Source organism: Podarcis vaucheri (genome assembly GCF_965113315.1).
Source record: "Podarcis vaucheri genome assembly, chromosome: 3".
NCBI lineage: Eukaryota > Metazoa > Chordata > Lepidosauria > Squamata > Lacertidae > Podarcis > Podarcis vaucheri.
This window is the reverse complement of record NC_138761.1, coordinates 74,383,715-74,407,580: the sequence shown is the minus strand read 5'-3', so window position 1 is coordinate 74,407,580 and position 23,866 is coordinate 74,383,715. Positions and strand designations below refer to the sequence as shown.

The 23,866-nt window shown below is 38.5% G+C and overlaps 1 protein-coding gene and 1 long non-coding RNA gene across 3 annotated transcripts in view; one reads left to right on the top strand and one right to left on the bottom strand.

Annotated features, from left to right (window-relative positions):
* Positions 1-23,866, top strand: part of LOC309528991 (uncharacterized protein) — a 56,269-nt gene that overhangs the window by 15,879 nt on the left and 16,524 nt on the right. The window contains exons 2-5 of the mRNA XM_082216706.1: positions 12,644-12,690; positions 15,458-15,527; positions 16,941-17,084; positions 19,752-19,810. Of these exons, the coding sequence (XP_082072832.1) occupies positions 15,487-15,527; positions 16,941-17,084; positions 19,752-19,810 (244 nt within the window). The 5' untranslated portion in view covers positions 12,644-12,690; positions 15,458-15,486. The remainder of the gene's footprint in view (positions 1-12,643; positions 12,691-15,457; positions 15,528-16,940; positions 17,085-19,751; positions 19,811-23,866) is intronic.
* LOC309528995 lies at positions 1,595-21,786 on the bottom strand. Of its 2 annotated transcripts, none has more exons than XR_014218008.1 (5): positions 21,719-21,786; positions 7,878-7,973; positions 7,624-7,765; positions 2,277-2,333; positions 1,595-1,675 (listed from the first exon to the last, which is right to left on the bottom strand). It is a non-coding gene; the product is annotated as an uncharacterized lncRNA (long non-coding RNA). The 2 variants fall into 2 exon arrangements; XR_014218009.1 differs by lacking the exon at positions 21,719-21,786 and adding an exon at positions 21,491-21,712.

Genomic DNA, 23,866 nt, shown 5'->3' with positions numbered 1-23,866 from the left:
TTAATTCCATTTCAACCGTGTTTGGTTCTCCCTCTTAGAAAGAAACTGAAACCTATTTGTTTCTGAAAGCTTTTAATGGTTGTTTGACTGACCATGTTGCCACCTCAGGCTTTAAAGCTTACTTTATTATATATGGTGTTGAATGGCTGCTTTTAATATAAATGGCTGTTTTGTTTTTTGTTTTGTACACTGCACTGTGTGCAACTGCAGAGGAGTGAGATACAAGAAATATTACAATTACAGCAACTTCTTTCTTCGGAGTTTAAAGGCCGGGGGTGGAGGAGAGAAAGATATTGCCTGTGTGACTTGAAGATTGCAGTTACAAACCTCATCCTATTTCTGGACAAGATCAGGTTTTATTTTCCAGGCTAAAATATGATCAACTGGAATTTTGTCATCGGCCTTTAATGAGGACATCTAAAATACCACCAAATTCTGTCATGTTGTTTATGTATTTCCTTTGTAATAAACAGAAGTGTATTAATTGTCACTCCCATAATCTGCTAACTTCCCCCCATTAATTTTTATTAATTTTTCAAATTTATAATCTGCCAGTGTTTCTTTTAGAAACATTTCAGTTCTTCTGTTTCTTCATCTTTAAGGGTTCATTCAGTCATCAGGTAATGGTTCTGACTAGTACTCTGATCCTAAACATTTATAACTCTGTATTTTGTCAGGGATGTTAACTAGCTTTGCTAACATCCTGCTTTGTGTTCATTCTGAGAACCTAGGCTGATGTAGTAAAGCATAGCACTGGACTTTAGAAAGTCAAGATTATTTAATTTTCCTCAACAAATAACATTATGATAAAAATAACAATTCAGCCTCTATCTCCTCAGCCAAATCTGTGCTTCTCTGTTTTCTAAGCTTTTGCTCACTGTAGCATTAACAGGACGAGGGAAACCTTTCAGTTTTGTGTATAGTTACATCCATGACAGGGAATGGTGAAGTTCACCACTGGCTTCTAAGTGTTCACCAAAAGAAATATTGGATGGGAGGACTCTTGTGAAATAAAATAGTTCACATTTTGTTTTTCTACTTATATTTCCATTTTTATTCATAAACATTATTGTATGCAAAAATCCCTTATTCCTCACTTCCCTTATTTTCTCCTCTGTTTTGTTTTTAACCAGCAAGTAGCGCACTTTTAAACACTAGAAAATCATAGAACAACAATAATAATACATTGCTAACCACAAATGTAAGAGTCTAAGAGCCAGGCCATGATAAAAAGGTAAAGGTAAAGGTACCCCTGCCCGTACGGGCCAGTCTTGACAGACTCTAGGGTTGTGCGCCCATCTCACTCAAGAGGCCGGGGGCCAGCGCTGTCCGGAGACACTTCCGGGTCACGTGGCCAGTGTGAGATCGCTGCTCTGGCGAGCCAGAGCCGCACACGGAAACGCCGTTTACCTTCCCGCTAGTAAGCGGTCCTTATTTATCTACTTGCACCCGGGAGTGCTTTCGAACTGCTAGGTTGGCAGGTGCTGGGACCGAACAACGGGAGCGCACCCCGCCGCGGGGATTCGAACCACCAACCTTTCGATCGGCAAGCCCTAGGTGCTGAGGCTTTTACCCACTGCCACCCGTGCCCCATCCAGGCTGTGATAGAATCTGCTTATTATGGATATTTCTGTTTTGGCTGAAATCTTTGAAGGGGCTGTATTTTGATTGATTTCTGGCAGAGAAGGGGAGAAAAATATAACTCTATATCTTATGCATTAAGATACTGAGATATGTACCAAGTAATATTATTGACAAGGAACAGAAGGCATGGTGGCTTGCCAAGGCCCTCACCTGAATAACCATTATTTTTCTTACAGAAAAAAATATTATTTAAAAATGACTACTAGCCCTAACTTAAAAACAACCCTAACCCCAGAGTTAATACTTTGTATGTTTCACCCAATACTTTGTGTGAAACAATGTCTCGTAAATAAATAAGCAAGCAAGCAAGCATGCTACGTGCAGAGTGCTAGAATAAAATTGATGTACAGTGGTGCCCCGCAAGACGAATGCCTCGCAAGACAAAAAACTCGCTAGACGAAAGGTTTTTTCATTCGCGATTTGCCTCGCAAGACGAATTCCCCTATGGGCTTGCTTCGCAAGACGAAAACGTCTTGCGACTTTGTTAAACCGTTTAAACCGTGCTTCGCAAGAAGAAAAATTCGCTAGACAGCAAAAATTGCGGAACGAATTAATTTCGTCTTGCGGGGCACCACTGTATATAATGAACAAAGAATCTACACAAACAATATTTCACCTGAACAATATTTTACCTATGGTAAGGAATGCCTTTACGTCGGTCCACTGTTTCCTGACAGATCTCTCTCCGCCTGTGAAGAGTATGAAGAATATGGCACTTCTATACAACATAACGAATTATTTTCAAACAGATCAAAGCAGCACTTTGCATGAAGCCTGGATGCCAGTGTGAAGAAGCCCAATAACTCTTGTAGCATGCCATACATTTAGGAGTCAGGTTGATGCATTCTGCACTGTTTCCAGTCACCATGCAATCTTCAGCATAGACCCCAAAGCGGCACTCTTTTTCAGGGACCCTGGGGAAGCAAAGGTGGAGTGCTGTGCAAAAACATTCTGCAAAATGTGGCTTCTGTTGTTTGTTTTCCAGCAACTGGCTGCCATGAAGCACCTAATGTGACATTGATTCTGCTGAACCATCTTGGTTAATGGATTATGTAACTGAATTCTCTGTCATTCCCCCCCCCATCACATACATTTAAACTGATGCCAGTATGACAGAATGAATACGACTGAACATGGGAATTTCATATTGATTCGAAATTGCTATAATTTATCAATCACTAGGTCATAACTTTATATATTTACCACACTCTTTGGTAGACTTCGTTCCTATTTTTAGTTGCTTCCTTTTACAATCACAGATTGGTAAGTGTTTGTTAATCTATGACATGAAAAACAAAACGAAATCTTGTGCTATCAGGTATCCCAAGGTGCGGGCGGTGATGGGGGGGGCAGGGCAGGATCCTCACCTATCTGCAATTCATGGGACAATTATAAGGAGAAAATGATCCTGGTGTGCTTTGTTATTTGCTGAAAAAATGCTTTAAGAACTTGCTCTTAATTTTTATAATTGTCACACCATTAATGAAACCTTAACTCATATCAACCATATAAGGTTAAATTAAGTAATCAATCAAATTTGCATAAAATTGAAGGGGAATAAAATGAGTTTTAAAATAGAGCATCATATATCAGTTATTTGCAGATTATGTATGTATGTATTTATGTATGTGCCACACAATAGATACCTGTGTGGAAAAAAACAGGGATGAGCCTGCTGCCTGCAGTTTTTACAAATACTTGGATTTAAAATATATAGTTTAATATATTTTAAAATGCAGTTCCTGGTTTAATAAAGAGCAGCTCTTTAATCAAAAGGTTTTATATCCATGAATATAACCTAATTGACTCAAATTTTATTTTAAATAGGATTTGCATTAGCAATGTAATGCAATTATCTTAGGATGTACCTTTACATTTTTGTAGATCAGATTTTTTAAAAAAGAAATGATTTGGTTTGGTTTGAGCAGAGTACTCTTTACAGCTTCTGCAAAACTCACTGACAGTGTTAAAACAATAGTATAATTGAAGTGTCATCATTATAAAAATAGTTTTCTTTCAACTTCATTTGTTGTAGTACTAGTAAGATTACCACTCCTCAAGGTGGCTATAGTATATTAGCATTTTGTTATTCATTTAAATATATGCAAATTTTAAGTCACCCATTACCTAGTACTGGGTATTTGAAAAGCCCTCCCTCAAAAAAATATTGCTAAAAAAGATGAGTAAAGAAGGCCAAGACACTCTACATGTTACCAACCTATTAAAAAATTAAGTACCAGAAGAAATATTAAATATGAAACATTGTGTCTTGGCCTGGTATATTTCCAAGAGAGAAATCAATATACCTTTATTTAATATGCAAATTTCAATCTCTTGAAGGATCCCCATTTGCTTTATTATGCCAGCTGAATATAACTATCCTAAACTGCAAGATTCCGAAGCAAAATGAGCTCATTGAAGATGTCCCCCTACAAAAAACCAATTACCATCAATTATCTTGACTCTGCCATCCAATAACTATTGCACTTCGTAGAAAAATGTATGGTTTAAAACAAGCTATGATGGAGGCATTGTTAAGTCTCTGGAAAGGTTTTGAAGAATAACGGACCATAATAATAATATTGGGTGGGATCTAAAACAATTAGAAGTTCTGCATTCCAAATGGGACTTTTTGGGGCGCAGGGATCTAATAATTTCTAGTTCATCTTCAAGTCCATTCTTTTGCATGATTTTTTTTTTTACACATATTTATACTTTTTAATCGTTAGTGGATTTTAAACAATTCACATCCCTTCCTCTCTCTCTCTCTGTATGTGTGTGTATGTTTCAATGCTTTCTTAGTGTTCTTACGTATATTTTATACTTCAGCAGTGCATCTTGTAACATATAGTGAATGGTGAAAAATATTACCAACGATCATTTGGATGAACACAACATGAACTGAACTAGTCAGTTTTATAAAAGGATGAACTGCATCTGGAATTTGTTCCTTTTTGGATATCATAACACAACCCCTTTTAAAATGAATTTCCCAAGCTCTGTTCTATGTATCCAAATTCATAGGAGCACCCAAAGTAGGTCTTTGGAGACATGGGCAATTAGGCTTTTGCTAAGTAAGTTTGCCCATCCTTCCAGCTACATTCCAGCCCTTCTGACACCACAAGACAGGAGTGAAGAATCTGTGGCTCTCCAGGTGTTTGACTCCCAACAGCATGGACAATGCAAACCCTCCAACATTCCTCAGATGAAAATAAGGACATTTCTTACTCCTCCCCAACAGACCCTCCTCAACCCCCCCTTTTTTGTTCCCCTCCCTGCAGAGCATTTCCTATCAGAAGAATGGTGAGTGCCATTACCAATGGGACACAGCCCACACACCCTCCACTGTCCTGAGAAAACTCCTTAATCCTGCTTTTATTTTATTCTTTGGTAGGGTTACAAAAAGAAAAACATACACCAAGAAATAAATTTTAGAAAAGAGGATTGAATGCAGATGCACAAAGCATTCTTTAATTAAAAAATCAAGACTCCTTGCGCTCTGCTCTACCACTCCTTTGTTCCCACCAAGGGCGGCCCTGCCCTCTGCCTGCCTCTCGGAGACAGTGGGGCTGGGCCTCAGTGGCAACAGCCTCTTCTCCTCCTCATCCGCTCTCCAGCAGCCGCTACAAGCTGCCCAAGGGAGGAGGCCAGCGGCAGCAGTCCTGGAGAGGCCATGGGGTGCTCCCTCACCACCACCTCTGCTCGGGACAAGCCCCAGCTCACCCTCTTCTTCAAGCTCAGCAGCAGCAGCAGTAGCAGGGGAAATAGGGACAGTTCGTGATGAAATCAGAAGCCGGGATGGCTTTCTTAATTCCAGGATTCTCCCTGGAAAATCAGGACACTAGAAGGGTATGGACAACGATCAGGGATTATGGGAACTGCAGTCTATCAACTTCTGAAGGTCTGCAGATTCCCCATTGCTGCACTATAACTTAGTTATCTTGGTGGGTGTTTTAATTAACGGTAACTTTAAGGGACGCGGGTGGCGCTGTGGGTAAAACCTCAGTGCCTAGGACTTGCCGATCGTATGGTCGGCGGTTCAAATCTCTGCGGCGGGGTGAGCTCCCGTCGTTCGGTCCCAGCTCCTGCCCACCTAGCAGTTCAAAAGCACTCTTAAGTGCAAGTAGATAAATAGGGACCGCTTTATAGCGGGAAGGTAAACGGCATTTCCGTGTGCTGCGCTGGTGCTGGCTCACCAGCTGCAGCTTCGTCACGCTGGCCACGTGACCTGGAAGTGTCCTCGGACGGCGCCGGCTCACGGCCTCTAGAGCAAGATGAGCACACAACCCTAGAGTCGGACACGACTGGCCCGTATGAGCAGGGGTACCTTTACCTTTTACCTTTTCTTTTAACCTTAATATGCCAGAAGGACAGCTGCAGCCAAGTATGTAGAGAAGGACTGAATTCAACAACAATGCACAACAGTGTTTATTACAGCATTATATTTAGAGGTTGCTACTGTATGAATTAGCACACTTCAAAATAGATCCAAATGCTTTGCTGCAAATATAACTACTACTGTAAACAAAACAGAAAAAGCTATAAAAAAATTCATGGTAAGTGTTGTTTTTTTTAACAACCCTGATAGCAAGAACAACCAGAAGCTGTAGTGGGGGGAAAGCTTATGTAAGTGTGGAGTTATCTAAACTGTCACTGTAGGAGTTGAGGGCAGGGAAATAATGAAATATACGCACATGCTGGATGAAGTTTTGCTGCAATTAGGTTGCCAGATCAAAATTTCAAAAGCATAGCAGACTGCCAAGCTGAAGTCTCTGTGAAGTTCTATGGAGCTGGAAGATTTTAAAGTAAGGAGGGATGATCATTGCATTTATGGAGCTGTGCTGTTCTGGAATAAGGAAAGTCCTTTAAGTAAGAGACATCTGGCAACCTTAAATTACATGATATGTATGTAGACCTGACCTTGCTTCAACTTTCTAGCGGGCAAGGAGGCGATTTTTCTATATTTATCTGATGACGTTTGAGTCAGCTTGGGCAGACTTCAGTAAGAAAAAATGTTTAAAAGCACTTCAAAAAGATAAGATCAATAGTTATTTTTAAGCATTATTTTCCTGGTTTTGCTGGCCAAAACTTCCAGAGTTGCAGAGAATGATCATTTATTTTTTTTATTTATTTAATTTTTTTAAAATAAATTGTTGTTCAATGAAAACTTCATTCTCAGGTGCTAAAATACATGGCTATCACCACTTCTGAAACTACTATGAGCATTCTTAAAAGCAATAAATTAAACTAATATTACTATTCAATTTATTTTAGCCTATCTGTAAGCATATTTTATCTGCTTCCATTATTTTGTCTGGAATTTGTCATTACTAAAGAGTGTAATCCACATTGCATTTTAAATTATAGAAAAGCTGCACTTACATTTAATAGATTTGGATGGCACCTGGCATTTTTGCCTCAGATTAGTCATTGTTTTTCCTTGCAATCAGAATTTTCTTGTACTTGAAATATATTTGGATTGTGTCCATCCTATTAACACACAGTTAAATATGGGGACTCACTTGAAAGCTCCACATTTCCGGTGCTAATCATGATGCTGATGCAAAGCGATAAGTACCTATCTTAAAATACCTGACTTTTAAAGGAATCCTCAAATCAGGGTGAAGCATGAATCCATTAGTTGGCATGGGCAGTTGATCAATGAATTAATCACAGCTTTAACAGATGGATTTCTGTTCCAGTTGCAATCAGAGATGTAGCCCTTGTAGCGGTGACAGCCTATGAACACCTCATGAGTCACACAAGTTTGATTTCCCAAACAGTGACATTATATTGTATACTTAGGAGAAGCTAGTATATTTGTAAAAATAACTGCAAAACATCATTTGCTTTGAGACGTAGTATTAACTGATCTATATATTTATTTACATTAACTATTAAAACAAAGTAACTGCTTGACCGAACACTTTTAATACATTTTCATTTCAAAAGCAGAGAATCATAGTCTGAATCAACTACCTTTCAATGGATACCTCAGGATACTCTTGCACTGCGATCGTACCAGCACTGTATAACGATGAAGTGCAGTGATGTCTATTTTAGCCATATCGGAGGGGGAGTATGTTGTCGAGGAAGATGCTTCGTATTTTGCTGCTGCATTCTGCAGAGCAAAATCAATTTTTAGCTGTCCGAAACGTTTGTTTGTTTCTGAAGAATTGGGAAAGAAGCACATGGCAAAAGTGATCATAGCAAAAGATGACTCGTTTAATCACCTCTTCATTACAAATATCCAGAATTCATCTCTTGAATCCCGTCAATATGAAGTCTAACTCCTCAAGAACATAAGATTCATCTTCCAGATATTCAACCTAAGGTGGTGTAAAATGTAAAAACAAAAAAACAAAAACCATATGAAACCAAACACATGCATTTTGGGACTTTGTAGCCTTACTCCTGTACAGTATATCAGCGCTACTAATATTTACTACCACTGTTAAATTCAGCAGTGGTTTACAAACAGTACTTGCTCCATCGTATTTAGCTTTATTTAGTGCAGCAAAATCTGTTACTTCAGAATTTGCCGGTATTGATTTATTTAGACTGTAACCTTGGGAGCAGGCACATAATCTTTTAATATGTGTTTAATTAATTATTGTATATTATTACTTATGCCGCAAATATATCTGTATTTACTCTGACATATATTTATATCTGTATTTACTCTGACATATATCCCATTGAGTTCCGTAGAAACTGGGAAAAATCTTACCACAATTACCTGGGAGTAAGCCTTACTGAAAATAGTGTTGTCTACTTCCAAGTAAACATTCATACAGTTGCACTGCGTGTTTAAAATTGCAACCAAAGGTGAATAAAATAAAATAAAAGCATCAGATTTTTTATGGTGCACCTTTACACTCTATAAAACAATCCCGACAAAAATGTCTTTGAAGCAATGGAAACTTGTGTCAAGCAGCATATATTACATTTAGATTGCATCCATCACATTATGAATTGGTATCTCCTCACTTGTATATAGTATAGACTGTACAAATTAATCTAAGAATTGAGGAGTGCTGCTTTATGAATCAAGAAAATCCTAAAATATTTAATTATTCTGTTTGTATTCAGAGGTTTTAGAAGTCAGGCTGATGAGCAAGAATATAGTTAACCGTCCACCTTCCAATCTATTTACTTTTAATGTAAAAGGTCTGCCTTTTATATCTGGTTTATCCATCGTTCAGTTGTACCGAAGCAACTGTCTGGCTCGGAGCAGCAGTCTAAATATTCTGCTTTCTTTCGGCCTTCAGTTAAGTGATTGAAAAGTAGTGAGAAGTGGAATGATTTATCCAGACTTTTAAGTGACTTTTAAGATTTACATTTTTCTCTAAGGCCTCTGTGGCCATAACAGGAGACATATACTATTTCAAGAGTATTGAATTCTCCTCCATATCTAATTTTTGTGGCTCTATCAATTGCATCTATACTGCAAAAGGAATTCCCCGTGAAAGCCTCATAAACTCCAGCAAAACTGAGTACATATGGATCCTGCTCCACTTTATCACACTGCAATTGTCAAAAGCCTCATTTTTACTGTGTGCCATTTTGCTACAGAAACCTTCGGATCTGGGGATGGTGGAATCTTATTTTCAAGCTGTATCTTATATATAGGAAATGTTGGTCCTAAACAGGTTTTATTTCTATCCAACTGTAATGGAACTTAGGGAACTACTCCAGGGTATCATCATTGCAATATTTGTTCAGCTAATGTTGTTCAAGGGTGCTAAGAATATTAACACGGAAATAGTCTACATCATACAGAATCCTTGACATTTTAAAGGTAAAAGCATAGTCAGTTGAACAACGAGACTAAATAATTTACAACCAATTTTTTTTAAAAAATAATTGATTTCATATTTAAGTTTATATCCCAGTTTTTAATTAATGCACTAATCCTAAACATCTTCCCACCACTGTCTATTAAGTCACCTCTCTTCCCTCCTTCAAATCTGTCTGCAAAACCCAACTTTTCTACAGATATTTTACTAGCACACTCTGTCCTCAGGGCTCCTCCAAACATCCTGTTTATTGAGCATTCACCCACATTTGCTTACACAAAGCTTACATGGAGGATAAATTCTGTCTGGTCTTTATTGAGAATTTGTTCTGTTTGTTTGCAAGGAGGTTCTATGACAATGAGCATTCATCCTGAATACATCCCAATTTGCTTGTGCATCTTCCTGCTAATCATTCATTCACCCCACACTTTGTAGTTTCATTTCCCCATCACTTTCTTAACTGCAAAAACCAGGTTTTTTTTAAGTGAATTTGATGCGACAGAGCTCTTTCACCTACTTTAGCTGTGCAAACCTAGATTTCGTGTTCACTTGAATCCCTCCCTTGAAATACAGATAGTCTGGAGATGATGCTATTCTTTTGCCTGCAGTCATCACTATTTTATCCTTTCTACTTTTGCTTATCAAGTCCTGCCCTTTCCGTTTCCCTCTGTCCTATCGATAAAAGTCTTCTTAACAGACAGTGCAATGGTGCACTGATTCTACTAAACAAATGCTAAATAGCAGCAGTAATAATGATAGTGCCAGCACTAGCACACTTATCCAAACGTTGCCATTTATACACCCATTGGACTAGCACTCCAGTTAAGGAGGCAGCACAGAGGAGCACCCTTCCTGGCCTTTCTTATACTATTCACGGCCTACGTGAAGCAGAAGACTCATGTGTCTAAATAACAGTTTTAATAGCTCTTCCTTTATAAAAACAGGGTGGCTAATAAAGCAAAAACCATGCCATCAAAGTACAGATCTGTGAATGCAGCACCTGCCTCCCTTATTACATTATATGCATGATGGAAGAGAGAAACTGCTCTTCCAGCTCATAAAATGGAGCACAGGTCAGGTGAGTGCACAAACCAGGCCGCAGCTTGGTAGCTCATTGAGCTGTAGCTCATTGGTAGAGCATTTGCCTGAAACTCTGGTGCACTTCTGTTGGTCAGTGCAGACAATGCGTAGATAGATGGAGCGTTAACTCAGCATAAGATAGTTTCTTGCATTGGTTGTATAATCACCGTATTTTTCGCTCTATGGGATGCACCCGACCATAGGACACACCTTGTTTTAGAGGGGGAGAACAAGAAAAAAAAAATCTCTCCCTCTGCGCAGCACCCCTTCAGCGAAGCGGCAGGAGAAACGAAGCCCCTTCCATTTCTCCTCCCGCTTGGCTGAAGGGGCGCTGCACAGAGAGGGAAAGCGAAGCAAAGCCAGGAGACCCGAGAGGGATTGGTACGCACCGACCCCTCTCGCTCTCCAGGCTTCAGCGAAAGCAACACAAAGCCGCGGGAGCGCTCCCACAATTTTGACCATTCTCATTTACCATATTTTTCGCTCCATAAGACGCACACACATTTCCCCTTAATTTTTGGAGGGGGAAAAGTGAGTCTTATAGAGCGAAAAATATGGTAAATGAGAATGGGCAAAATCGTCACCATTTGTGAGGTATTCTTAGGCAATAATTCAAACACAGCCTTTCCCCGCAAACTGGCGTCAGAATATTATAGGACTATAATAATAATAGCAAATAATAATACTTTTATTATTATTTATACCCTGCCCATCTTGCTGGGTTGCCCCAGCCACTCTGGGCAGTTTCTAATGAATATGAAAACATAATAAAACATCAAACATGAACAACCTCCTGATACAGGACTGCCTTTTCTTCCTTATGTGAAATCTCAGCTTATCTTGGCCACTGTGAACTGGGACAAGAAAAAGGGCAGGGTCTTTTGATTTGCTGCTTCAGGAAGTGAAAGATTAAGACAAGATGGATGAAATGCTGTGCTTGTGCAGTAGCACTAATTTGGGTATGGTATTGGCCTTTCAGGGGTTTACTGTCAGAAATGCTGATAACCAGATAATAGAAGGTTTGGATAACAGAAATGAGGTTTGGATCATGGAAGTCCCAGTAGTTCCAATATAAAAACTAAACTGACGCGTTAGTTTCTGGTGCTGAAAATTTGTTTTGCAGAACTACTGGGCTATTTCCATCTATAATGTTTTTAATTAATTCAGTCCCGATCAGTGAATAAATTAAACCAAGACTCACAACAACCCTTCTGAAGTCACATTTAATCTTCACTCGTTTCTGGAAACTGTAAATGGGTTACAATGCTACACAAGTTTCTCTCTTGTATGTTTAATGAGCATAGATCCTCCTTGATCCCCTTCTCTCCAAGCACGTACATGCATGCACATCACCAGTATAATTTCCATGCACAAGTTCTGAACACTGTGAATGAGAAGTCCAGCATCTTTTTAGTGAAAGCAGACTGCCACCTATAGGTGTATGTTAGGCTTCGCAAATAGGCTCTTTTTTGGGTAACAGGCCCTTTATATATACTACGATAAATTCAACTTAAAATTGTTATAATAGGATGACACAATCCTAATATTAATGTAGTTGCATAGTATTGTTTTATATGCATTCTGCTCTTCTATCCATAAAAAACCTAAACCCTTTAGGAGATTATTTCTACCTGCAAGATGGGTAGAAAAGCAAAAGGGTTAAAAAGAAATGTGGTATGTTCATTTTAAGAAGCAAAGCAATGTTTTAGTTTCATTATCTAGGCAGACCATTGATAGCAGACAACCTGTTATTCTGATAAAAAAGAGTGTTGTAAAAATTGATACAATATTACTTTATAGCATACCTATTTGTCTATATTGTTGCCTATTTATCACTTACATAACCATAATTTTAGTCATGCATTGTATTTCCATTAAATCTGATATGTGTCCAATGTATCGCAACAAGGTTTATTAAAGATAAACAGCTACATTCCTTTATTTTGTTTTTCATTAAATCTTGGGGTAAGGGTGGGATGAAACGCTTGTAATGCAAGTCTTGGTTATGTAAGACTCAAGTATCACATAATCAGTCTCATCAGCATACACCTTGAAAATGGAAATAGAAATTACAATTCCAGATATAGAACATTTTAGATTATTACTCTTATATTTTGCAGATCAACATTTTCTAAATCACTTGGATAGATCTTGGAACAGTTAAAAGGTAAATAGAAATCCTTTTTATTTTTACTGTGCAGCTAATGACCTGGTCTATGCTACATGTATTAACATGGACGCTACTGGATAATTTCTGAAAATTAAAATCATATAGCAAAAGTTGCTATAAATGCTTTGATATTGTATTTGGTTTTGTGTTGCTCTTTTTTAAAAAAAGATGCATTAAGCTTGATGCATTGAAAAAGAGTTAACGGTAACATTTTCAACTCTCTTACTTAAGAGTAAATGTTGCTGATGGCATCTGACTCAGAATTACTGGGCAGGGGGGAGAGAGAATTAAAAGAAGTGCAGCTTTTATAAAGTTCTAAGATTGCCGAATGACTATTTAATTTTGTTTTTAAATAGCCTTAGCCATTGGTGTATTGAAAAGGCCCGTTTTAAAATGTCCTGCTTTCTGGGTTTCCTAGTTTACCCTTTTTTCGAAACGTGGTACCTAGAACAATTGGCGTCTTTGTGTGATGTATATATCCTTCCTTATTTATATCAAATTATTTAAAATTTATTTTATGCTATAACCTGTACAAGGTTGTAAGTAAATGATGTGTGCTGCAGGATTTGGACGTTGTGTGTTAAATGACTGTCCAAAAAAGGAGTACAGCAGTATCTGTTTGTGTTAGTTTTTTCCTCCACTCAATTCGTGGTTGCTGCAATACATTTTAGTAATAATTTGAACAACATTTCCCAATTACAACACGTTCAGCAGACATATTTTGAAACAATTCCACCAAATTCATATATTTTTGTTTGGATCTGGCCCACCATCTTGACACTTTGGATAGCAGAATTTACTTTAAAGATTATTTTACTTTGTAAAGTACAGTATTAACTTTAGAGGAGAAGTGGCCAAAAATATGAAAACCCACATCCTTGAGCATTATAATTCTTATTTGTTTTCTAATCTATACAGCAAATGGCCTTCTTGGTAAAACCTTTGGTAAAACAACTGCCAACACTTCCACAAAATATAGAATACATTTGTCATAGTCCAAACCAAAATCAATACATAATACAGTAAGAGTCCACAATTTTCTGGAAAGGGACAAGATATTTTAAACGTCCCCTCAAATACTGGATGAAATAAGGGGTAAAAACCCACTGTAGTACTTACAAAAGAACCTAAAAATGAATGTAAAATTATGCTCTGCAATAATGTGCTTTTATGAAATACTTTTCTATTTAATGTAGAAAGAGAATGGATACGTGGGAGACATATAGGGTGGGTGGAGAGCACAAGTAGAATTTGGCCTTATGTCATTCCCATGTTATATAATTAGAAAGCCAACTTTAGAGCCTTCCTCCTGAAGGATAATTCAAGCAGAAAAGCGGGGGGTGGGGGTGGGGAAGGGCAAGGGCAAGGGTGCTATATAAAATTTGGAAAGTGATGACCAAGAACATAGTTATATGATTTATCAATGAGTGATTGTCTTGCATGGAGAATTTTAAAAGGAAATATTAAGTAATCTTTCGAACTGCTGTTTATTTTTTTCATGTCATTTTCATATTTTAATGAAAGAATAGAGGCAATTTCCTCCTTTTTTATGAAATGTGAAAACGCCGGATCATAGAATTTGCAAGGCAACTTTTTAAGTTGTATAGAATTCTGTTAATAGTTTACAACTATTTTACTATATTACTATACAACTATATTACAAAGAAATATAAAGAACAAGTGTTACTATACAGGTGATAAATCTGTTAGTACAGGGGTCAGCAACCTTTTTCAGCTGTTCACTGTCCCTCAGACCATGTGGTGGGCCGGACTATATTTTTTGGGGGGGGAATGCACAAATTTCTATGCCCCACAAATAACCCAGAGATGCATTTTAAATAAAAGCACACATTCTACTCATGTAAAAACACCAGGCAGGCCCCACAAATAACCTAGAGATGCATTTTAAATAAAAGGACACATTCTACTCATGTAAAAACACGCTGATTCCCGGACTGTCCACGGGTTGGACTGAGAAGGCAATTGGGCCACATCCGGCCCCCGGGCCTTAGTTTGCCTACCCCTGTGTTAGTATATGTAAGAGAGTTCAGGTGTCTCAAGATAAATAAAGTGTAAGTATCCTGTAGTAACATTTGCACTTCTATGCTAACATCCGATTGTCATCAACTAGACATGATAATGCCTATTACGGGACCAAGAGTTTTAAAGCCTTCAAATATCACATTATTCATCGGACAAACATCTAACCAGCAGTCCAGCACAGTAAAATGTGTAACCAAATTAGCAACCCATAAATAACACATCTTAGCTTAATGTTCAGTTTATCTGTCTATGTTCATTGGAATTATTAATTGCACAAATGTGTTCTCCCATGAAAAATGTTGCAAGGGTGAATTGCACCATAAATAAGTTCTGGGAGGATCTTTTATATCATGAGAGTGGGGGACGGAGACGGGACAACAGCATGTTTTCTCCATAAAGTCCAGATCTCAAATGTATTATATAATTCATTGAGGGCCTAATGTTTCATTTGTTCAGTTACAAAAGAAAACTACTGTATGGAGAATTTAGCTAAAAATCCAACAATAGCTAGAAAAGAAGTTAGTTGCATCACCAAAATGACAACTGGTGGTCTATGAATCGATATAGAGACTGATCAGAGACATTTAAGAGGGAATGCAATCACAGACTTGATTATAATACATAATATGTACGTCTATATTATTGGTATCAGGACTTGGGACTCCTGAAGTCGGGATGCCTGTATCTCTAGCTAAGACTAAATTTTATTTTCTTATTGCAGAGAAGGAAATGTCCTTCTATAGCCAATAAATGTATGGATTACAAAGTTTCACTGAAGAGCTGCAAGAAAAGTAATTAGTCTTGTAAGAATTCTGTAAGATGGGTAAAGGGGAAAGGGGATCTCTTATCATGGTATACTCACTGTTCTAATAAGGCGCCATTAGCTGTTACATAATCACAACTATTTCTTCCTCTTAGCCTATGTTTATGCCCGGCATTTAAGGTCCAGCATAATTAAATTAAAATGTCTTTGACTAGAAAAAAAATGAATGAGGTACTTTTTTGTTTCAGCTCTTTACACTATGAAAGAGAAGCCTGATACTTGCTTCGACAAATGTTCGTTATCTTTAAAAAAAAAATCCTACCAGAGGTAGAGACCTTTACTGACGTAAGATTGGGATCTGTCTGAATGGGGGATGTTTTTTTTAAGCTGGCTAAAATTACTGGAAGCGTTTCTGAAAATAAAGAGAAAAAATTACAGTGCTCATCTGCCCTAATATTTTCACATGCTGCAAGACTGATTTGCAGTGTCAGTAACATGCATCTGATCTGTGTCACCTGCTTTGCCATCTGAAAATCAGTCTTGGTGCAGAATTGCAGTGGCCTCCCATTGGTGTAAACTCATCTATTTGAAGAGGCAACATTATTCCATTCTGCAGCTTTTCATTGTTACAGTTGTGTGCCACAACAATGTAATTTATCCATATGGGCTACCACTTGAAGTGTACCACTTTCCATCTAATGCCCATCTAATGCCCAGTCTTTAAGGGCACATTCCCATACTAAAGATTTACTGGACGAGGAAATAAAAGATTTGATGGGAGCTCTATATGCTGGCAGAACACCAGATATGCTGCTGCCGTGGGAGATACATTTGGCACAATTGTGCAGATACGTTGGTGGAATGGCCAAAACCAAGTGGAGTTGTGGTTTCGACATGGCCGGAACAGAGGAAGAACACGTTTATGCTACATTCTAGACTCTCCCAGACTATGCACACCCCGGTCAATGGTGCAACTTTACACCATCCCTAGATCAGGTGCATATTTTTTTTCCATCACACACATTTTATGCTCATAAGGGGGAATTCTGGTAGCAGGACACTATGGAGAAAGAGCACTTTACACCCTGAGCTTGCAACACATCTGGGAATTGGAGCACATTGCTAACGCTTCTCTAGAATTCCAGACACAAATATCCAACACCAAACTCAACTCCACTCCAATACCCAGGGATGCCAGGACAGAGCACCCACACAGGGTACTCCCGCTCCCATGCCTCCCGAGTCCCTATGGGAATATGGGTATCGTCTGAACTATACTGCTCCTACCTTGCAGCAATTAGGAGCAGGATCGCGCACACACAGGCAAGGCCCTTATCCCGCAGCCATGCAAGCTCTCTGCCGTCAAAGACCAGGTACTCCAACTGTTGCCACTACTGTACCAGTCAACACTCATGAGCATTTTTACCTTGCATTCTCACAGATGGATGAACGGGGCAGAAAAAGCTGCCCCATTCTCGCAAGAGTTCCACAACAACCCCCAAAGGGGAAGGAGTATGTATACTCACAGTCAGTGCAGTCTCTCTTCCTCCACAAGGTGTACAGCTAACGGTGGCAGAGCACTCAGGTAGCATTACTCCCTCTTCTCTTTCAATCCCTCACACACTGTGTGTTCAGTATATTGCTTGTTATTTGCTGTGGTGGTGTTCCAAGGGCACTATAGCCATGTCGGTCATTTTCACATTTTCTACTTGTATGTTCTTTCCCCTCTCCTCCAGGCTGAACACACACTCGATATGGTGTCTGAGCGTAAGTGTTCAGACAGTGCCTTGTCAGTGGTGGCACTACAGTTTTGGAATCAACTTCCTGGTTGTATCTCTGTATCTCTCTCAGATATCACAGAGGTTTTCTTTTGACAGGCTTTTAAATTCAACAATTTAATTGCTAAAGACAACTTCTATCCATTTTTTGGTGTTGTTTGTCCTTGTTTTATTCCTATTTTGTTTTTATACTCTTAGTGTTTTACTTTTAAAAAATGCTTTAGCTGTTTTGGAACAGAAAGGTGGTATAAAAATGACAAAGTACTGAGTTAGCATACCAGGTCCAATAAATTGAAGCCACCAGAATGTGCCTTTGTTGTGCAAGAATCATATTGATTGGATATCATGGTGCATTACAATTGTTTCCACATTTCCATTTCCTTGGATTTCTGTTTCTTGCTTATCCTCTCTTCCAATATCCAAATTTAGACAACAGTCCCCACAATTATAAATAACAATACAGAAAACACAGAAAGTATTGACTGTTGCTTGCAGATGTGGGGATCATGCCTCATTTAATGTTTATAATGCACACTCTACTTGTGCCAAAATTCAAGGTAGTTACACATTTTATGGAAAAAAGGGTAGGACAACTAAGAAGAATGAAAATTCAAGCTTCACTAACTCATTTCCTAGGAGAGGCCATTGTTCCAGAAAAAGTGGTATAACTAAGTTCGACAAAAAAAATCTCATTCCCTGAAAGGCATAATATCAGAAAGAATACCGTTGTGCGGTAAGTAATCTGAATCAACATTGCATGCATTGCACATCCACACAGTAATGTACAGTGCAGAAAGGGCCCTAGTGACATCACTGATTGCCACCAAGTGTGGTTTGGGCTCAGTGTATGTTGATAATTAATGCCTATTTGTAGCACATGAGAGAGGAGAATCGTCCTACTGCTTTTGTGGGAATTTTTAAATCTGCATTTGTTGACTAGTGGAGAAAGATGAATGAAGTGAACATGCACTTCATATTTCATCTTGCAAAGTACACGATTCAAAAAAAGAAACAGCCCTTCAGTGCCTCTGATCTTTAATTAAAAAGTCAAGAGCTTTAATCCAATGCTACCAAAAAATAATAGAAAATTAAATATAAAAACTTCTCTCCAGGAAAACAGGGGGGGGGGAATAGCCTGTGGTTCACTTATGCCTATGATTAAATATAGAAAAATGACAGTTTCTTAGAATGGAAGGCCAGCCAGCCAGACAGCACAGCTTTTCCACAGAACGTTGGGACAGGAAAATGCAGAATGTGTTTATTTGGAAGAGTCTTTGACTCGTCTTAATTTTGACCGCCATTCAAGGTCTGTGCAGCTGAATTGTCATTCATTGGGGATATGTACAACCTGACCCAATATGTTTATGATCTAGTGGCACTATTTAAAAAAAATAATCCCAACATACCATCTGCACCCAAATGCTTGAGGCAGAAATTATTATAAGTAGTTGTACTTTTTAGATCGGTTTATATGACATGGGACAGAATGGCTCGATTTGCCTCAGGCAAGAAATCGACACTAGAAGTGAAGAATTTTATTTACAAATAGCTGTCCAAGTATGTCCTTAAACACATTGTGTTAGCCCACCTCCTGTTTGGGTCTTTAAGACTTCCCATGCATTCCCCATCTCTGCTCCACTTACTGAATTGGATCCTAAATACATGACTACTTCTTCCACATTGTCATCTCCCAGACTCATCAAGAACATGTTGTGAGGTCTTCTCTACTGCAATGTTAGAACTTGAAAGTCATTTCTTGCAAGGTTAGGTTAAGTTAGGTTTATTACACTGATATCTCACCAAATGTGATAAAAGCACTAGGAAACATTTAAAGACTTTTTAATGTTATTTAGGCTGGCTTTTGGTGGCAGAAGTTAGGCTAGGTAGGATTTAGTTTTTATTATGATTCATCCACTGCATTGGCTTCAGTTATATTATATGTTGTTTAATGTTAATGTATTATTACCCATCTGGTGCCTTTGTTCAAATAAAATATGTATCGGAAGTAATTAGGCCGGCCCCGCACTTCATTGTGCTGCTGCTGCTTCTCTTTCCAAAATCGCTGGTATAAGAGTGCAATAAGCACAGGTGAAAGATAGATATAATGTGGATCATCTAGAAGTGGACTAACAAGCAAAGTGCAAGAGGCCACAGCTCTGACCAGTTGTCCAAGGTAGTAAACGTTGCCAGTGGCTGCAATGCTTTCAGTATGAAAAAGCAACAACATCGATTAGAAAAATGTGAGACTGTCAGCTCACTCCCAAGTTGGAACTTGTCCCTTCAGAAATGTGGTTAGGAGTGTAGTGTGACTGTCTTTTTATATTTCCATATGAAGCCCTAAATCTAAAACATACAAGTTTCTGCATTGGACCATAAGTTTTGTGTTAATGTTTCTAGTACTTATGTTGACCCAGAAATCCTAGAAACATCATTACTGCCATCAGTTGATTTGTTTTAATGTTTGTTTTATTTAGAAAATTTATTAATGAGGAAGTGAGAGCATTATCCAGAGCTGGGTTTATGGTGAGCTGCTGTAAGTATAACCCTATGACCTTGATTCAGCCCTCTGTGGAATCAAAAGATTAGAGGGCCACCATTGCCATTCACAGTAAGAGGAGGAGGAGGAGGAAGAATAATGAAAAATATCTTATTTCTAACCAGACCTCTGAACGGTCTGGCTGTTCTATGAGATTCTGGGTTTCTGATGTTCCACATTGGTTTTGTTCCGCTTCATTACCAAGCAGATTTGTAATCTGAGAGTCATTATCCCGAGTTGAAACTAGGAAGGATTCCAACTACCTGTTTCCTTGTTAAAACATCCTAGGGAAAAAACATATTTAGGGGTATCTTGGATTCAACGTTCAATTTAGAAAAACAATTCAAGAAAAATAAAATTTAAGTGGAAAATGATAATTAAACAGAAATGTTTTTAAACAGTAATATTATCCTTTGCTGGCAAATGCCGCTTTCTTTCACATCTGGAAACATGTCTTGGTCATCAAATGAAGCAAGCTAGATTGCCTAACTGCTGTTGCCCTGTCCCTGCTTTTTAAGGGGTTTGTCTCTCAGTCTAGAAAAGCATACCTCTTCCACATCACTCAGTCAGTCAACTATTATCACATAATGCAACAGTCTCAAAGCCCCACAGAAGTACCACATCTTTACCATGTTCACTTAATTCTGAAAGTTGTGTGTGGCAACCAAACAGCTGTTAGTGGCTATCTAGTCATATTACACTGTTCAGGTTTTAAATATATTTAACATTCTGTTTGGGAAACAGTTATTTATTCTGTCTTGTTTTGAGAAGAGGCCCAGAATTGACGAAAAGAAGCCAATAAAAGACAATAAAACAGAAGTAAACATAAGCTTCTCTCTGCCGTTACATACTCTGACTAGTTTGCCTGCAGTGCTATATACAAGCATTTTTCATTTATAAGCTCTAAATCATTTTCCCAGTTTCTTCTTTACTGCTTTCTCTAAAATGGTCCACCTATGTTAGGTTTGGATGAAAATTTTGTAAAAGAGGCTTATTTATCTGCTTTGGCTCAAATGGACAGGTACATTCATTTTGGCTGTGCCAAACTGGAACCCAGAAAGCAATGCTTACTATTCTGGATTTTTAAAAAACTGCTCCACACTGGCTTTTCCTGAAGCTTCTCTTATGTATAAAAACCCTGTAAGGGATTTGCAAGCAGCAATAGCAGCAGCCTGCGAGTCTTTCAGCATCTCTGAACAAGCCAGTACCCTTTTCCCTTTACTTATTTTGTAAAAAAAAAACAAACCAAAGATTTGATAGGACATTCACAGTATATCTAACCCCTCTTTTCCTCAATCCCCGGCTCCACTTTATTTTCCCAACACACAAAGAAACACACACAGGCACAGGTATCCATGTAAACAATGTATTTACCTTCCTTTTTTTTTTTTTTGCTGCTTCTTCTTCTTTGCATAACATTCATTTTGTGATACTATGAAATCTCAGCCGTCTGCTGGACGCACAAGCCATCTTAAGATGGTTTTGTTTTGCTTTTCCAAGCCCTTCCAAGAAAATTAAAATGGAATAAGGAGGGTAGGGAAGAGACAGCACAAGAGGAGCTACATTCGGCATGAGATTTATGCTACATTTCACTGCCCCGAGGATCCTTAAAAGGGGGACACACACACACACACACACACACACACACCAGAAAGCAAGGGAGAAAACTGTACTTACATTACTGCACACTCCTGCAAATCTCCTCCACCTTCCCCCTCCCCTTTACAACCTGATAGTACTACACATCGCATTCCTAGTGAGCTCCGTTCTCTGGATACCGAATTAGAACCCCGAGCAAAGGATCAACCACTTATCTCTTTAATCTACGATTTAAAGTACATTAAGATCAGAGCGAAAATAAAATCACTGACATGGCATGAGAATATTATAACACACATGACAGACCTTTCATGCCTCTATGTATTTCCCTCCCTTAGTGACAGACGTTTCATTGGCTTCTCGCCGCGGCACGAGCCCTGCCGCTATTGGCTGGCGAGGTCGGGCTTATCCCTGTTGGTAGGCAGAGGCTGGCTGCCGGACTGGCCAATCGTGTGTTTTGTTTCCAGGAGAAACATGGCATGTATAGCTATTTAAATCCTACTACACGGTGATGTAAGCGAGGGGGCTGTTGTAAAAAAAGAAGAAGAAGAAAAAGGAGGGTGGGAGAAGAAAAGAGGTTAGTAATAAGGCAAACTGAAAGGAAAATCTTGTCAAGCTGAATTATTTACAGTGCATGAGTTAATCCAACTGGAGACAAATATAAGTGACCCACCACACCTGCACATTGAACCAATATGTTAAAACCCTCTTCTGCAAAGAAATCTGCACAAACACATATGGCCCCTCTATTAGCCCAAATGCTGAGGTAATTTAGAGACACTGTTTTTGTCTCTTGACATAAATCGTTAAAATTCAAACACTTGGATTAATATTCAGGACGCATCCTCTCAAATACTCTGTTGCTGCTATATATAAATAAAAGAATCCCCATATATATATATATATATATATATTTGCTTTCGTAGATTTTCGTAGATTTTCAATATATATATATTGCTTGATCTACAACTTGCTTAGGGAGAAAAACACCTTTCTCTTTTAAAATGCAGTGTAGTACCATTGTTAGAGGGCTGTATTTTTGCAGTAGGGTTGATATTTTAAAGGACTGTCCAAGAACATTACTGCATGGAGTAGTAGGCACAGAGGTTTTATAGAGAATCATTTGGAGTACCGTATCCCTTTGACCCATTTGCTATATTCCTTCTCTTCCTACATTCATGCAAGTGGTCAGAGAGATTCATGTAAGCGCTCTTCCTCCCCTGACCCTGTACAGTTTATCCCACCCAGTAATACAGCAAGCATAGTAATGGTAATCCTGGTCCTTGTGCTGTTAAGCTATTTGTATTTGAATTTCCACCCAAACAAGATTTTTACAGTAAGTTATTGGAAGAAAGGACAAGATTTGCACATCCACTGTATCTGGGAATCCCAGGGAACAATATTACAACATGGGCTTCTGTTTTGCAGGGGCACCATGGGTCTAGCCGGGGGGGGCAGCTGCCCCCCCAGATCAAGTAAAACAATAGAAATACTTAACTAACTGATCAATCACATCGGTTCTGCCCCCCCCCCAGGTCTTGCCCCTCCTAACAAAAATCCTGGCTACGCCCATGAGGGGCAGAGGATTTAAAAATCTGTTCAAGGAGAACCCTCTGAAAGCTTATTGCAACTACCTTCAAGTAGAAGATCTCTAATAGTGGATAAACAAGCTTGACCTCCATTACTGTCATGGAAGACTTAGTGGACATTCAAGTCAAGAATTGCCCTGCTCAAGCAGAATGCAGCACCAACAAAAAGCAGAAAATATGGTGCCGATTTGCAAAATTGAATAAACAATATATGCAAATGTATAAATAACTATTGATATCTGAGCTATACTGCCACTAAACATGGAGGCTCAATTTATTTATTAGTAGCATCAAATACCCGACACTGCCTGCAAATTTGTAGAAACCACACAATATAGTAATTTTTTAATGTGATTTGTGAGTTTGGGCCTATCATGCCAAAAACACTATCTTTTTGCGTTTTTATGACTGCTATATCTGATTCTGTCTTATAACTTTTTGTTATATTCATGAGACTTGCCTTTTATTCAGTGTTTTTGCAGCTGTAGTGTGCCAATAAGGCAGTATATTAAAGAAAGGTCATTGTATTACCTTTGCCATATTTGGTATATGTAATAGTCTTGTAATGTTCTGCATGGAGTTCTCTATAATATTCATTGTGTGGCTACACTGGTGTTTTAAAAGTATACTCTCTAAACAACAACAGCAACAAAGTAGCCTCTGTTCGCCATTGCGGATTCATGGTACAATAGACTGCATTTAATTCATAAGAAAGGCAGGAACTGAACATTTTGGAATGAGATTTGGGTCTCAGACTTTATAAATAAATGACAGTTATATGGCAGAAATAGGCAATTTCTTCAGCACTTAAAACCATGCAGAAAACCCATTAAGCTTGATGGCTGTTTCTTCAATTTGCTAATTT